Raw genomic sequence first — 17,930 nt, 5'->3', positions numbered from 1 at the left:
CTCCATCGGAAAAACAATTTTGTTAGCAGGAAGCGAAAGAAGTCGTGAGTACCATGTTATCGTTCCGCATCGACCCGGTGCCTTTTTTTTTTTTTCCAACCTCTTGCTCCATGTAGTAAAATATTCTATAAAAGAAAGTGACTGAAAATCTATAGCTCTAAGAATACCTGGTTATCTTGTGTATGTGTGTGTGTGATATCGCCCTTGTTCTTAATTTTTATCTCGTCGTTAAACTCAAAAGAAATGGAAGGAGGGAAACCAAGGCGCATCAACGTGTGTTGGGACCTGAAAAGCAGAAAATGAAAGAAAGGGGGCTCCGGGAAATGGGAGGACAGGGGGCCGGGCCGGAGGGTGGGTGGGAGGAAGGAGCCTCTCACAAGTTGGAAGGCAGTTTTGAGCGGGTGGGCTCTTGTTCCCCGCTCAGCTGTAGAGATCCTTTCCTTTCGGCAACGGGCAGAGAGGAGGAAATGGCAAATGCAGGGGGTTGGGGCAGAGAACCTGAGGATGTCTGGCGTGGTAAAGTGACCCGTCCTGGCCCCGAACTATATGGCTTCCCCAGAGGTCTGGGGCCTCCCCCGATGTCACTGCCTTTGCCTCCTCCGGAGAATGAGGAGAAGCTAGAAACGGACTCCCGGGAGGAGGATTGTGGGCTTGAAGTCTGCGCTGCTTCGTGGGGAAGAGACGGTTGGGAGGCGGAGATCAACTTGAGGTCCTGGCTTAATCGTCCTGGCAAAACCAGTGGCCGATTCCGGGGCTGGAGCACCTGGGCAGGTGGGCTGGAGGTCTGAGGCAGGAGCAAAGAGCCTTGAGAACCCAGCACTCCCGACGGGCTGCACTGGAAAGTCCTGGGGGGCAGGCTTTGACTGGGAGGGCTAAGGCCTGATGGTAGGGGGTACAAGGGTGGGGGTACAGGACCGGGCTTTGGGGGAGACAGAGAAGCGAAGGGGGACCGTTCCTGGTGCAACTGAGCAACAGTGGCCATCTCGGTGGAAGGGCCTAATGCACTTGGCTGGGTAGGGCCGGAGGCAGGAGGGGGGCCTCCCAAGGCCTGGGACAGCTGGCGTAAGCCAGAGGAGGGAGAACTGGATGAAGGGGGCAACTGGAAGTGGTTGGTCCCTCCAGTTCCTGAGAGCTGCAACAGCTGCCCCGTGGAGTGGGGCCTGCCCGTAGGTTGCAAGTGGCTGCAAGGACTAACGGGGGAATTTGAAGAGAGTTGAGGGAACGAAGAGGGGGCGGTGGCTGGTGGAGAACTCGGGGGAGCCTTCTGGAACGGGCCAAAGCTGGTATCTGAAGCCTGCTGCCGAGCAACCCCTTCTGTCAAATCCAGAGGCCCAGGACACAGCTGCTCCAGTCCGGTAGATGTTGGGCTGCCCAGGTTTTGCTGTGTTGACCCAGCAGATGGAGAGCTGGCCAAGGAACGGTGCAACTGACCCAGGGTGGCTGATGCGGTAAACCCAGCCAACTGCTGGATCTGGAAGGAGGAGGAGGAAAGGGTCTCCACTCCTGGCGTGTGCTGTTGGGATGGCGTGCTTGATGGGGAACCCACGATGGAAGGTCCGGCAGAAGACACCAAGGAATGGAGCCTCCGTAAGCGCCTCGGAGTCTGGCTTTGCGTCTGCCCCAGGGAGCCCAGAACAGAGACCGGAGGGCGGAAAATGGCTGTGGGAAGGCGTGGGTGGTGAGTCAGCGCTATTGCTACCGAAGTGGTGGCGGCGGCAGCCTGCAGAGGAGCTTGGATCAGTGGGGTCCAAATTACAGGCGTAGGAGTCGATGCTGCTGCCGCCGCTGCCGCTTGAACATTATGGGCACAGTGGGCCATTTCTCGGTCATGCTGCACAATTTGTTGGATGATCTCGTTCTCCTGGTAGTTGAAGACACCCGAGTTGAGGTCATGTTGGACCTTATGGAGAAGGATGGAGTTCTTCTTACCTGAAAGGAAGGAGGAGGACAGTGAGGAGCTGTCTTGAGGAGCCACCAACCACATAAGACACCAGGGGTGGCTCTTCTCACCCATCTCAGTCAGCTTCCTCTTCTGCAGAAGATTCATTTCCAGTGGAAATCAAAATAGGGGTACAAAAACCACAGGTTTACAGATTACAATATATCTGTCAACCCTGAAGCTGGCCTGACTGAGGCCATCTTGAGACTTCAGTGCTGAGACATTGGAGAACAGGGACAAGCGGGGGAGGAAATAGAGATGGTTGGGAAGTTGTAGTCAAAACAAAATACTTTCTCTTGGGAATCAAGGACATTCCTGCAGGTGCTCGGAAGGAGGGGACTGGAGTCACCTAGTGACTGGACAGTATCCTGATTGGACCATGTGACTGACTGTTTTGAGAAAGTGACAAACTTTTACTTTTAATTAGGTGAAAACCGTGGAAATAATCCAAGTTGGTTTTCACCAGCCTGTGCCAATATTACATACCCAATAAACCTATTCTTTGAGGAATCTGCCTGCCTCAGAGTTTTGTTTGCTATAGGTATGTTACTTGGAATCCTGACAACATCATTTGATTATAATTGTTGGAGGTCCTCAGAAGAAGACTACAGCCCCTGAGCCCTGCTGATGAACTTCCTTGGGAACATTTGGGTGGAAATAAGATGCAAGACCAGGTGGATCTTCAGCCAAAACCAGCAGAATGTTTCTTCATAGCCTTCCCAGGACTCATGTCCCTTGCTGCATCTCACAGGTTCCAAGATGCCACATTAATGCTCTCCTAACCTGATCTGTGCTTAAGAAGAAGAAAAGAATGGAGGTGGAGGAAGCATTTGGAGATGGGATCCTCAACCATAGGTGGCTTTCAACACCATACCATCAAGAACAGAAATGATTCTCTAGTATTCAGTCCAGTGGTGGGATTCATTTTTTTTTTTTACTACCGGTTCTGTGAGTGTGGCTTGGTGGGCGTGGCTTGGTGCACATGGCAGGGGAAGGATACTGCAAAATCTCCATTCCCTCCCCACTCTTGGGGGAAGATTACTGCAAAATCCCATTCTCTCCCCAACCCTGTCAGTCTGTAGAAAAGTAGAAAAGATCTTGAAGGCTGACAATCCCACTAACCTGCTCTCCAGCTCCCTTCTCCTATGCAGAGCAACCAAAGAAGACCCAGCCGATCGGCTGGGACTCAGGAGGCAGAGAAGAGATGGGGTGGGCGGGGCCAATCAAAGGTGGGATTTCTGCTACCGGTTCTGTAGAACCGGTGCGAACCGGCTGAATCCCATCTCTGATTCAGTCCCCGGTATCTTCTGAATACCAAATCTCTCTCTGTGCGTACTTACCAATGCGGTCCAGCCTATCCAGTGCCACTGTTTCGAAGGCCCTTCTCATCATGGGATATTCCTCTAATACTTCATTGAAATTGTCCACCGAAAGGGAGTAGAGGCGGCAGTACGTGTCAGCTCTCACACTGGCTGTGCGCCGGCCACGAGTCAGCAGGCAAATTTCTAGAAGGAAAAGAAACGCCTTGACATCTGTCTTGTGGTATGGACAACTGGCTTTTCAGGGGTCCATAGCAAGGGCAAGCAATCTAGTAGTAGTCATAGCAGTACGTAGTAGCCGGCTACATTTAAAGGCTAGGAGCATACAAATCGGGAGATTCAATCACACAACCACTGATAACTTCAATGAAAGATCTAGAAAGAGTGCAGAGAAGAGCAACGAAGATGACAAGGGGACTGGAGTCTAAAACACACGAAGGACAGTTACAGGAATTGGGTATATCTAGCTCAGGGCTCTGCAACCTTAAACACTCAAAGAGGCATTTGAACCTGTTCCCCACAGAAAAAAAAAACACTAGGAGCCAACAATTTAACAACCGGTGTAAGTGGGTGGGCGTGGTCAACTCGATGTCACTCCCTCCCACCCAGTCGCCTCCTGCTCTGGAATATGGAGCTAGTCTCCATCCTCTGCCGTCACCCTTACCTTCTCAGGACAGGTGAGAAGTGACGGGGAGGGGAGGTGCCAGCTAGTGGTGGGATCAGCCAACGGAACCGCAGCAGAGAGTCGAAAGAGCCACATGTGGCTCCAGAGCCGCAGGTTGCAGAACCCTGGGCTAACTTAATGAAAAGAAGGTCTACTGTTGACATAATAGCAGTCTTCCAATATTTGAGGGGCTGTCCCAGAGAAGAGGGGATTGACCTAGAAACTAAGGAGAAATTTCCTGAGAGTTAGAGCAATCAGTGGGACAGCTTGCCTTCAGAAGTTCTGGGTGCTCCATCCCTGGAGGTGTTTGAGAAGAGATTGGACAACCAGAAGTTCTGGGTGCTCCATCCCTGGAGGTGTTTGAGAAGAGATTGGACAACCAGAAGTTCTGGGTGCTCCATCCCTGGAGGTGTTTGAGAAGAGATTGGACAACCAGAAGTTCTGGTTGCTCCATCCCTGGAGGTGTTTGAGAAGAGATTGGACAACCAGAAGTTCTGGGTGCTCCATCCCTGGAGGTGTTTGAGAAGAGATTGGACAACCAGAAATTCTGGGTGCTCCATCCCTGGAGGTGTTTGAGAAGAGATTGGACAACCAGAAGTTCTGGTTGCTCCATCCCTGGAGGTGTTTGAGAAGAGATTGGACAACCATTTGTCCTCAATGGTATTTCCTGCTTGAGTAGGGGATCATTAGACCAGAAGACTGCCAAGGTTCCTCCCAACCCTGTCATTCTGTCATTCCATTATTCAACAAAACATTAAGAGCAGACAAAAGAATCCACCCCCTTTTGGTCTTTTTTTGTTTTTGTTTTTTGGCTATATAACCGAGAGAGGGAAATGTGTTCCTGTACCTCCAAAGTAGGAACCATCGGCCAGTTTGGTCTCCTTGTTGCCTTTGGTGAGCACACTCACCACCCCATGTTGGATGAAGTACATCTTCTTCCCAATGGTGCCCTCTCGGATGATGTAGTCCCCTGGCTGGAAGACCTCAAAACGCAACTTGGTCAGCATGGAGGTTACAAAATTGGGGTCGGCGTTGGCGAATAGAGGCATGGAAGCCACCAGTTTCCTGCAGTTAAAGTTGATGATCTCCTAACAGAAGCAGAAACATCCTGTGAGACACGGGAAATACCATTCACGCATCATCACAAAATCTCCAGAACCGTAAAGCCTACAAACTTGGAAATTTGGCATCTATGTTCCTCTTGGCTTCTAGGGGCTCACTAAGAAAGGATTTTACAAAACGATCCTCAGAGCATTTAGTATTTCCTATATTATTATTATTAACACGCTCTGATGCTAAGGATTTCTACTCCCCCTCCTCACCTGAAAAGGAATCTCTTCCAAAGGCAAAACACAAGCAGAGGAGTTTCAGTTTCCATTTCAGTTTCAGTTTCACAGCACCGTGCAGCTTTAGTGCAGAACAGTTGAGCTAAGCCCAGAATTCAACCCTGAGCTACAAATATTCTATCGGTACCTTTGACTTTGTGCTTCCTTTGTCTTTATACCGCTCACCTCTTTCAGGGGCTCACTTAGTTCTCCCAAGATGCTCTCCTCATCAAACATTTTGCCCTGGTACCGATGTTCATAGTAGTCATGGATTCTCTGGCGCATCTCAGCTGGAAGTTTGTGGAAAGACATGTATTGTTCGACTTGCTTGTACTGTGTGGGGAGAAAACAGGATCCATCAAGACAGGTTAAATTTTAAGATGTACTCAATAAAATGTATTTAAAAAAAAAAAAAAAAAAGACAGGTTTTGACCTAACTTTAGGGCATGCTATTTATATCACCGTTCCAGAATCAAAAATGGACACGGCTAGAGATTATCACCAATGTCCTTTTCTTTTGGAAAGACACTTAGAAGAAAATTCCAACCATTAGCAAACAGCATGTATTTCCGATGGTTGCCCTGTCATGTGGTCACCCTTTGCGACTGTCCCAGCGGGCTTCAAGCAAGCAAAATCAATGAGAGAAGCCGGATTCACTTAAGGACTACATGATTTGCCTAACTAACAACGGCAGGGATTCTCTTAACCCCCAGGGCAGGAAGGGTTGTACGATCCGATGCAATTCCCTTAACAACCCATTGGCTTAACAGTGGAAATTCTGGCCCCAACTGGCATCGTAAGTCGAGGACTGTGTCACTCCCAGTAAACCCCTTGGAGAAATCTATTTCTCTGAGAGGTTGGGAAGCCGTGTTTGAATGCTCTATCGCCATTCACGCAATCCAAAAGGATCCACCCAGAAACTGTGCTAGGAGGAGAGGAGAAGAGAGGAAGAGAATAGTGTAGTGTAGTGTAGTGTAGTGTAGTGTAGTGTAGTGTAGTAGAGTAGAGTAGAGTAGAGTAGAGTAGAGAATTTAGAAAAGAGAATTTAGAAGAGAAGAGAATAATAGAATAGAATAGAATAGAATAGAATAGAATAGAATAGAATAGAATGAATGGAATAGAATGGAATGAATAGAATAGAATAGAATAGAATAGAATAGAATGGAATGGAATGAATGGAATGGAATGGAATGGAATGGAATGGAATGGAATGAATGAGAATAGAATATAGAAATAGAGTAGAGTGGAATAGAGTAGAGTAGAGAATAGAATAGAGTAGAATAGAATTCAGAAAGAGAATAGAATATAGAAATAGAATAGAATGGAATGGAATGGAAGAAAATGAAATAGAATAGAAATAGAATAGAATAGAATTCAGAAAGAGCATAGAATAGAATATAGAAATAGAATAGAATGGAATGGAATGGAAGAGAATGACAGAGAATAGAAATAGAAATAGAATAGAATAAAATTCAGAAATGGAATAGAATAGAATATAGAAATAGAGTAGAATGGAATGAAATAGAATAGAAATAGAATAGAAATAGAATAGAAATAGAATAGAAATAGAAATAGAAATAGAAATAGAATAGAATAGAAGCTGGAAGGGACCTTGGAGGTCATCTACTCCAGTAGTGATGTTGTAGTGATGGCCTTTCATTCAATTCTGCTCACGTGCCTCTTTCTCTTTCCACCCCTCCTCCATCTGTGCCACAAGGCATCTATCCATCATTTTTATGGACAGACTCAAGCTGAAAAGAAGCAGGTTCAGACAGTGACTTTGAAATGAGATCTGCACCAAATCTCTGCAATTTACTGCCTTTCAGCTTGGCCTGGAGGTGCAAAATGGATTCTCCCAGCAGCAAGCAGAGCTGGTGAATGATTTACTTGCACCTTTGATCCATCACTCCCTCCCCCTCCATAATAAACGGCCCCAAACCAGCTGTTTAGAATTAGAAACTGCATGGAAGCTGTAGCTGAAGGGCTAAAACAATCATATTTTTTTTTTAAAAATAGAGGAAAAAAAACCAATTTCACCCCAAACTAACAATATAATTATCTTTTCTTTTTCTTTTTAAACTATAATTGTTAGACAAAGACGCTTAACTATTACTGTTAGAGTGAGGTCTAAGCTGGGATAAACTAAGGTTTGGTCATTTGCACCCATGAGAGTCATCAGTGTTAAATCCTGTTCAGAAGCTCAGAACCACATTTGTGGAATTAAAAATAAATAAATAAAATGCAACAGTGGGAAGACTTCAACATGTCAATTGGCTTGGGGTAAGGCGTCTTCCGTTCAAAAGCCCCCAAAAGGTGCTTTTCCAAAAGGCAACTGGACTGTCTTTGTTTTTCCTTGAAGAGGTTTCGCTTCTCATTCGAGAAGCTTCTTCAGGTTCTGACTGAATGGTGGAGGATTCATATTGCTCTGGTCATTAGTACTCTTTCTGGGAGTTGTTTGAGGCCAGTTGGAGGTTTATCTGGGCCCTCGGGGTCACTTAAATAGTACAAATGGGTTCTGGGGAAAGGTCTGTGTTGCAAACAGGAGAGAGCGGGTATTGTATCCCTCCCCCTCCATTGACAGAGGGCTGTTCATGCTTGATGCTGCTTTGAACATACATACTAGAGAACATAAATGCTTGATGCTGTTCTGTAAGACATGCAGTTAAACCTTTTGTGTGTTGAGGTGCATGTGTCCATCATTAGAGGTACTAATACCCAGGGGTGGGATTCTACAGGTTTGCACCTATTCTCGAGAACCGGTTGTTAACATTCTAAGCAGTTCAGAGAACCGGTTGTTAGAAGAAATTACTGGTCTAATCCTGTAAGGAAGGCAGGAAGGAAACATTCTGGTGTTGCTGACAGAAACTGCCTCTCCGTTAACCCTTATTACATTCTTGGCAGGACTAGACTTCCTGTCTCAGGAACTTCTCTGGAGTTTTTTTCCCCCCTCCTTTGCTGGTACTTTGCTTGTGTGGAGTGACCATTCAAAGTTACAATGGCACTGAAGAAAGTGACTTATGACTGTTTTTCACACTTACGGCTGTTGCAGCATCCCCACAGTCATGAGAGGCCAGGCGAGGAGACGCATGCCTTGATGTGAATGAATTGAGTTGGCCACGCCCAGCCAATAACATGACCACCAAGCCATGCCCACCCAGTCACATGGCCACCAAGCCATGCCCACCAACTAAGCCAGGCCCACAGAACCAATTGTTAAAAATTTGAATCCCTCTCCTGCTAATACCACTCTATAAAGCCTTAGTGAGACCACACCTAGAGTACTGCATCCAGTTTTGGTCACCACATTATAAAAAAGATGTTGAGACTCTAGAAAAAGTGCAGAGAAGAGCAACTAGGAGGATTAGGGGACTGGAGACTAAAATATATGAAGAACGGTTGCAGGAACTGGGCCTGGATGGTCTAGTAAAGACAAGGACCGGGGAGACAGGATAGCGGTCTTCCAATATTTGAGGGGCTGCAACAGCTCAGGAGGCCAAGCTGTTTTCCACGGCACTCAAAGGCCAGACAAGGAATATTGGCTGGAAACCGAACAAGGAGAGATTCAACCTGGAAATAAGGAGAAATTTTCTGACAGGGAGAACAATCGACCGATAGAACAGAAGTTGCCCTCGGAAGTTGTGGGAGCGTCATCACTTGAGACTTTCAAGAAGAGATTGGACTGCCATCTTGCAGGAATGGTGTAGGGTCTCCAGCTTGGGGGGGGGGGGGTTGGACTAGATGACCTACAAGGTCCCTTCCAACTCTTGTTAATTTGTTAATTTTAATATAGTTGGCCTCTTTGACCCCTCTTTCAAGCCAGTGGTCCTGTCTGTCCTGAATGTGGACTTGAGTGACCTTTGTCTTTCAAATCCATTTGTCTCTTTCTATCCAAAAGACTCCTTTGCAATTCAAATATTTCTAGCTAATTTCGTTCCAGCGGGCATTCCATGTGTTTTCTTTCTGCTGCTGGTTGCTCAGATATGATCCCCCTTGTGCTTAAGAAAATGCCAGTGCCTCTTTTTCTCTTTCTGTCTCCCACACATGATCATAATTAAGTTCTACCCACTTATCATCCTCCAACAAGCAGTCCGAAACCAACAGAGAAAGAGAAATCAGAAAAAGAGTGTGGGGAAAAAGATATATATATATATATATTGAAGGCAGACCACAGAAAAGGACACACACTGGCTTGACTTCAAACACAAAAATCTTCACAAATTGAATTTGATGGAACCAACAGATGGAACTAAACATATCTGCTGGGCAGGCCACAGAAGGAGGCATACATCATTAAAAAGCAGAGGAACATGGACGCACTGTGTGCATACCTAAATCTGATCACCCCCCAGGGAATTTTAATGCATTAATTCTCACTGGTTCACACAAGGTTTTCCAAACATTTTTTTAAGCATCTATAACAAAAAATATGTCAATGGTATGGCCAAATGGTACTGCAATACTTCTCTTTTAATTTATATATCTAAGTTGGGTTTGGAGTTTCAGCTCCCCCATTTATGTATTGCTCAATCAATGGATTGGGGGATTGGCACTGTCAAGTTTGGAGTCATCAGACAAGCAAAGTTAAGAACTGCCTCCATTGTAAGCTTTGAATCTGGGCTGCTTGGTGCCAGTAAAAAAAAAAAAAATGCAATGGGGATTTCATAATTGCCAACATGAAACAAACACACAACAAACACGTTAATTTGGCTTCCCCTTCTTCCTGCTTTGGCTCTTCCTTCCTTGTTGCGCATGAGTCCTCCACCAGTTGTTTGCAGGCAAGTTTTGCTGCAAATGTATGTAGGAACAAAAGAGCATTTTCTGGGTGGCTTACATTTGGTAGCATGTTGAGTGTTTTGCTTATTCTTAGAGTGTTCTGTTTAATTGGGAACTGAGCTAATTATTTTTAAATTGAATATATTCAGCATTGTGTCCATGATACTGACTTTACAAGATAATGCATTTTAAAGAAAGAAATATTTCCTGGGAGTGACCTCTTTCTTTCTCTCTCTCATATCTATCCATCCACTATCTATCTATCTATCTATCTATCTATCTATCTATCTATCTATCTATCTATCTATCTATCTATCTATCTATCTATCTACACCGCTCTCTCTCTTTCTCTGTATCATCCATCCATCCATCCATCCATCCATCTATGTATACCTCTGTCTCTCTCTCTCTCTCATCTATCCATCTATTCATCTATCCATCTATCCATCCATCCATTCGTCCATCCATCCATCATCTATCTATCATCTATCATCTGTCTATCTATCTACACCACTCTCTCTCTTTCTCTGTATCATCCATCCATCCATCCATCCATCTATTTATACCTCTCTCTCTCTCTCTCTCATCTACCCATCTATCCATCCATCCATCATCTATCTATCATCTATCATCTGTCTATCTATCTATCTATCTATCTATCTATCTATCTATCTATCTATCTATCTATCTATCTATACCACTCTCTCTCTTTCTCTGTATCATCCATCCATCCATCCATCCATTTATACCTCTGTCTCTCTCTCTCTCATCTACCCATCTATCCACCCATCCATCATCTATCTATCATCTATAATCTGTCTGTCTGTCTGTCTGTCTATCTATCTATCTATCTATCTATCTATCTATCTATCTATCTATCTCTATCTGACTATCTATCTATCTATCTATCTATCTATCTATCTATCTATCTATCTATCTATCTATCTATCTATCTATCTATCTATCTATCTATCTACACCGCTCTCTCTGTTTCTATCATCTATCCATCCATCCATCCGTCTATTTACACCTCTGTCTCTCTCTCTCTCTCATCTATCCATCCATCTGTCCATCCACCTATCATCTACCTACATACCTACCTATGTATCTTTCATCTCATCTATCTATCATCTATCTCTTGTATCTACCATACAAACACATTTGCAGCATTGGACAATTTTCTGCAAAATTTTTCACTTTGGATAGTTTTTGCAAAAAATAATAATAATCTTTGCAAGTAGCCTAGAGTTACTTGACAAGAGGAAAAAAATAAAAAGGCAGACGGTGGCCCTTATTCATGGGATGGGATTGTGGCTATATTCCCATGCTGTCCTTAACTAGGGTTACTTCATCTGTTTGTTCCATGCTATCTTGGAAAAAGGGGCTTTGGAAGGCTCCCTTTCTGATCGTTCTTGGGGTGAAGAAAAGAAGGGACAACTGGTGAGAAGGATCCACTCCCTGGACCGCTTCTCAGCAGCTCCCTGGATCCTAGAGTAATCCAGCGACGGAACCTTCTCACCAAAGCCACCTAAGAAGCCACTTACCTTCTCCTGATACTGTCGCCGTGAGGAATCCAAAGACTGGATAAGAGCTGTGGCGTGGCCGATGAACATAGCATAGCACGTGGCACCAACGATCATGCTTAACATTGTGAGCCACACGTCAGACATGCCCACTGGGGCCTGCTGTCCATAGCCGATGCATAGCATGTGACTCATAGCCTTGAACAGCGCATAGGAGTATTGCTTCCCCCAGGAGTCATTCTGAAGAGACAGACAGACGAGAGTTACACAAAATGAGATGGACACACTTGGATGAGGTGGGGTTACCTTCCCTGTACTAGGTGCTCCGCCACCATTCCCATCAACTCTGAAGGCGTCAGCAAGGGTCAAACGCCCACCAGCCTTGCCATACCTTGCTAGTTCCAGACACTGGTTGGTGAGAACCTCAAGTCGGAACAGGCAATTGCAACCAGTTCTCTTTCTAATTTCTCAAAATGCAGTTGACTAGCATCTGTTTGGAGCAGTGGTGTCCATGGGGTGTGTCCAAAAAGACACCATTGCGCTCACAACTGCACACTCAAAAGTTTTGTCCTTTTTTAGGGGTGATTTCCACTCCCATGGATGTCAGTAGTCTGAAAGCTAATGTGTTGCTTGGAATATTGTCCTCTTGGAACCTGGCTGATCTTCCTGAGAATTCCCTCATTGGCCTTGCAATTTTTCCCTAGACTTAAGTATCTATATCTCAATCAGTCTCTCTGAACCACGATAACCTTAAATCGTGTAAAGGTCAGCCCCGCATGCTAGAATTCTGGGAGTTGACTTTCACACGTCTTAAAAGTTATCGAAACTGAGAAAGGCTGTTCTAGATGCACAAAGATGGGAGGCTTTTGAGTGTAGTCTTAGCCAACACAAAGATGTCCTGATAGACAGACGTGAAACAACATGTAATCTAGGCATGATCCAAGGCAGCTTTTCTACCACCATGGAAATCCTTTCAAGTAAGTTTAGAGGTGCACATTATTTAAACTGAGGATCTAAGCTTTTCAAGCCATCTGAATCCAGAGGAGAAACATGCCTTAGCTTCTAAGGAGACATCTTCATATAAAACGTCTGGAGAAGAAGCCATGGCAGACTTTCCTTTCCAAAGCCTAAAGTATCTTCAACTCCTCCAAAAATTCATCTACATGCCCTCTGATCTGAATATAAATCAATCAATCAATCGATCAATCAATAAAATTCTTCTGAACCTTCTTTCATTCATGACTTAGAGGCAACTGAGGCCGTGTTCATCAGACTGGCTGGGCAGATCAATCATTCTGGATTTCATTTGTTCTACTTTTTCAGCTTCTATTTTTAGGTTTCCCCCCTTTCCTTCTTTGAGCTTCGGCCAATCCATGTTCCTTCGCCTTCTCTCCTCTTAACAGATTTGCAAAGCAGGAATCAGCTTCTAGGACTGTGACGGCGAACCTATGGCACGCGTGCCACAAGTGACACGCAGAGCCATTTGTGTCGGCACATGAGCCACAGGGAAACTTCCCTCACTGCGCATGTGTGTGCCTTGCAACTGGTTTTTTGTTTTGTTTTTTGCTGGTTTGAGGCCTTTTTCAGCCTCCCAGATGCTTGGAAAAAGCCTCTGCAAGGTTTTCAGGTCGAATAATAAGCCCGTTTTGTCACTTCCTGTAATACCAGAAGTGACAAAACGGGCCTATTATTTGTCCTGAAAAGCCTTGCCAAAAAATCAGCTGTGAGGCTCAGTGCAAGTAAGGGGGTGGCAGGGTGGTGGTGATGGGGGAGATTGGGCACACATGCGCAGGGGGCATGGGGGCGTACACATTGCATTCTGGGTGCTGGCACACCAGTGCGTGCGCACTAATGCGTGCACAGTTTTTGGCACAGGACCCCCAAAAGGTTAGCCACCACTACTCTAGGATCCTCCCGGAAGCCTCAAGGCCAAAAAGGAAGATCAGTCCCATGGCTTTAACCCCTTACCACCATACCTATTTGCAAAAAGCCTGCCTTCTGTTACCTGTTCGGTTACAGCATCCACATGGGGAGTTGTGGAGAGCTGTATGGCACTTCAAAAATAGATCCCTCTTTTAATAAACAAATTGTTCCTGCGGCATGATGACACATCTGTACCGCTGCTTCTCCAGGAGAAGGTGGCAAAATGCTATTTTGGCTGGGTGCCCTTGCAACTACTTCGGTGGGGGGGAAGAAACCGCTCTTCACTTTGGAGAAGGGAGATAGGGTGGCTCCTTGTATATGTACGCACACCCTTGCTCACACATACACACACACACACACACACACGTATGAAGGAAATGCAATTTGCAGGAATGAGGGCAAAAGAGGCTGCTTAGAGAGGGCTGTAAAGCACCGTGAAGCGGCCTATAAATCTAAGTGCTATTGCTATAAGGCAGGGTAAGCTAGAGGTCATTAAGAAGATCCATCTAATGCAAAGGTCTCCCTACCTGGCAACGGTAAGGATTGTGGGCCAACTCCCAGGATTCCTCAGCCAGCCATTGAGGAATCTATAAGTCTTAAAGCTGCCAAGTATGGAGACCCCTTGGTTTAGTGGGACCAAGAAGAAGGACCTTCCCTCCTGTGGAACATCATCCCTGCAGAGATAAACTAACTTCCACCAGCAGGCCTGAGAACCCCAGGGTGATATGGACAGTGGTGGGATTCAGCCAGTCCACACCAGTTTGGGAGAACCGGTTGTTAACTTTCTGAGCAGTTTGGTGAATTGGTTGTTGGAAGAAATCATCAGGGCAGAGAACCGGCTGTTAAATTATTTGAATCCCACCATTAAGCACATTCAGTGATTTCTCTAATTGTTGTCCACTGGTGGAGGTGATGATATATTGGGTTTTGTATTTGGGATTTTACTTCTCTAAGCTCCCTGCAGTCACCATTTCTGACCTTCAGGATACTATACTGAAAAGACAAATGCCTCTCTTAGTTACCGTATGGATTTTGGTGTGGTCCAAAATCCAATGTTTAGCGAAGTGGGAAAGCACTCGACTGCTTCGTTTGCCAATCTTCTTCTAAACTGCTTCTTCCGGTCAACATTTTTTTAAAAATGTCTTTGAAAAGTCAGGTAGAAAATGTTCTCGGCATCAAGAGTAGCCTGTGTGCTCAGAAGCTGAAATTCCCCCCAAAATGGGCCAAGTCAAGAGAACAGCCAACACTGATGTTCTGAAATTTGAAACTAATTTTACTGAAATGAACTAATAACATCCAGCACAGGACTGCTAAGTCTGTAACCATTAATGGATTGTTTGTGGACATGACATGACTCCAAACTGATTCCTCTCTTGACTCCAACCCCTGCCTTCCCCAAATGGCTCCATAAACTAGATCTGTAGTTCCTTTCGAATCACTAACCATGATGGGAATTGTAATACTACACCCTTTGAATGTCATAGTTTCCCAGCCCCAGATGTATGAATTCTACCTAAAGGATTCATTCACAAAATATGAAGAACTTTGAAGCTAAAGTGGAAGGGGAGGACATGATTTATTAATCCTCTCTCTTGATACATTGCTATTCATTAATCCATTCATTCATTGATCCATTCATTCCATAACCCATTCATTCCTTCATCCATCCATCCATCCATCCATTTCTAAATGGGACTAAGATCATTTCCTGATTGCAGGTGCCCTGAAGCAACGTCTACATTATGGGCACTTTCTCTCACCTATTACAGGAATTATTATTATTATCACAATAATAGTTCCTTAAAACATTTTTTCTTGTTTCTCTCATAACATCCCCAAATCCTGCCATTCAGGAAGTCATTTTCCACCACTAAACAATTGTAGTTTTAGGCTGTGATCATGCCCTAGTCTAAATTCCCCTGCTCCCTTTTTAAAGAGGTTATAAATTTAGATTGACTTTTCTTGCTGGGGGTATGCATGAAATTCCAATGGGAGGAATGTCCTGGTTTTTTTTGCACTCGTCAAGGGATAAGGAGGTGGCTGATGGAACAGGGAACACCTTCACTTCCTTAGACAGAAATCAGGGAACACTTCAGCTCCACTCACTATACTAGATGGTGGTTCATCAGTGCCAAACTGGTCCATCTATTTCATCAACTTACCACCATACGATTCAGCGAAACCCAACAATCCCCTGGAAATTCTTGGAGCATAGGCACCAGGAACTGGAGGCAGCCATCCCAATGGCACAACAGCAGCATCATGCCAATCAAGTTGACGATCCGTACCACGGCACTGGCCAGGTCATAGGTCATATGGAAGATCTAGGAGAAGAGTGTTAGGAATATAAGTCACCTAACAGCTATTTGGGTTAGAAATATATAAACCAGGATAAACATTTTAAAACTGTATCTTTAAGAAAATGCAAACCTGTAGTTGGGTGTGGTTTCTCAAATGGCCATAAGATGGAGCCAGAAACCTGGGTTGTTTTAGTCTTAATCTCAGAAGAGAGTGTGTCTCCGTCTCTGTTTCCTTCTATTGGAAAATATTGCCGTTCCTCCATTTTTCCTAATTGACTGATATTACTGGATTTAATGTAAGTCTGATACTGAACTGTTTTTGACACTGGAATTTCGTATTTGAATTATCCCTGGATTGAAAACTGACTGATTTACTTGTAAATGACTTTGGACTGTGTTTGGACTTTGCTTAAACCTTTCTGGAAGTAAAAACCTACATTTACTGTACAGTGTATCTGTGTACTGTGTGTGTATTATTCAAACACTTCTCTCAAATACGTCTCCTTGTATGCGCTCATTCTCCTAACGGGGAATTACCTCAACAAAGAGGATTAACCAGTAAGCCCTAGAGATGCAGTCATTTTCCAGAATACCTCCTTGTCGTGATAAATGCATGGGACCGAAGGCATGTGAGAGCCACCATATGCCTCATAGAAGTAGCCTCAAGCAAAAAGTCCTGGGGGGAAGACTCTAAAAGGGGAAGGCAGAGTTGGAAAGGTCCCTGCCAACAACATGGAAGTGTTGACTCATTATCTTCTTGGTGTCAGCATTCCAGAAAAACCCAACTCCAAGTAAAAATTCCGAGACAGGCATTTTCTCAAAGTTTCCTTTTATTAGAGTAGATATACTGGCACTCTGTTAAACAACTAACTCCCACAACACTGTCAAACTACTTAGTAAGACTGTATTACTATTCTTCTTCTTGTATTGTTTTTATCCTATTACCTCTCTCTTCCCACTTGTGACTATAACCATGTTGCTTGTATCTTTACCATTTATATTGTTTTATTTGTTTTCCTAGTATGTTTTGATTGCATATTAGTAACCTATGTATGATTTGATTGCTTATCATAACCTATGACTATCATTAAGTGTTGTATCTAATGATTCTCGATGAATGTATTTATTTTTTGTTATGTATACTGAGAGCCTATGCATCAAAGACAAATTCCTTGTGTGTCCAATCACATTTGGCCAATAAAGAATTCTATTCTATTCTATTCTATTCTATTCTATTCTATTCTATTCTATTCTACTCTACTCTACTCTACTCTACTCTACTCTACTCTACTCTACTCTATTCTTATCGTACCCTATTACTATCATTAAGTGTTGTACGTTATGATTCTTGACTCTTGATGAATGTATCTTTTTTTATGTACACTGAGAGCATTTGCACCAAGACAAATTCCTTCTGTGTCCAATCACACTTGCCAATACAGAATTCTATTCTATTCTATTCTATTCTATTCTATTCTATTCTATTCTATTCTGTTCTGTTCTGTTCTGTTCTGTTCTGTTCTGTTCTGTTCTGTTCCAGTTCTACTCTACTCTATTCTTATTCCTTATTCTCTATTCTATTCTGTTCTGTTCCGTTCTAGTTCTGTTCTACTCTACTCTATTCTTATTCCTTATTCTATTCTATTCTATTCTATTCTATTCTATTCTATTCTATTCTATTCTATTCTATTCTGTTCTGTTCTGTTCTGTTCTGTTCTGTTCTGTTCTGTTCTGTTCCAGTTCTACTCTACTCTATTCTTATTCCTTATTCTCTATTCTATTCTGTTCTGTTCTGTTCCGTTCTAGTTCTGTTCTACTCTACTCTATTCTTATTCCTTATTCTATTCTATTCTATTCTATTCTATTCTATTCTATTCTATTCTATTCTAGGTGCAAATGGCCTGTTGGATCCCAGGGATCTATTGACAAGTATGGCTGGCTTTCCACGCTGCCAACTATCAGAACTGGCAGGGCTCTTCTCCAAGAGATCTCCTGCTCTTCGAGGAGAAGTAGATCTGGCAGAGTGTGGAGGTATTGGAAACGTAGATGACTTATTTACATGGACATTGCAGCCAAATCTGCCCCGTTGCCAGGCAGTCAATCCCTTTGTTCAAGTGACTTGTTTTGTCCACAAGGTAGAACTGTTCCTTCAAAGAGCTCTCCA

General features: G+C 44.1%; 1 protein-coding gene across 1 annotated transcript in view; it reads right to left on the bottom strand.

Moving 5' to 3' along the window:
• Window positions 1-200: 200 nt before the first annotated feature.
• HCN4 (hyperpolarization activated cyclic nucleotide gated potassium channel 4) overlaps window positions 201-17,930 on the bottom strand; it is a 57,190-nt gene continuing 39,460 nt past the window's right edge. The window contains exons 3-8 of the mRNA XM_087972572.1: window positions 15,629-15,790; window positions 11,565-11,783; window positions 5,434-5,580; window positions 4,770-5,010; window positions 3,280-3,444; window positions 201-1,929 (exon numbers count right to left, since the gene is read on the bottom strand). Of these exons, the coding sequence (XP_087828698.1) occupies window positions 374-1,929; window positions 3,280-3,444; window positions 4,770-5,010; window positions 5,434-5,580; window positions 11,565-11,783; window positions 15,629-15,790 (2,490 nt within the window). The 3' untranslated portion in view covers window positions 201-373. The remainder of the gene's footprint in view (window positions 1,930-3,279; window positions 3,445-4,769; window positions 5,011-5,433; window positions 5,581-11,564; window positions 11,784-15,628; window positions 15,791-17,930) is intronic.

The sequence above is a fragment of the Notechis scutatus genome, chromosome 11 (assembly GCF_049901735.1).
Source record: "Notechis scutatus isolate UNSWTSFEM ecotype Mainland chromosome 11, rNotScu1.2, whole genome shotgun sequence".
Classification (NCBI taxonomy): domain Eukaryota; kingdom Metazoa; phylum Chordata; class Lepidosauria; order Squamata; family Elapidae; genus Notechis; species Notechis scutatus.
This window is presented reverse-complemented; position numbering and strand designations above follow the sequence as displayed.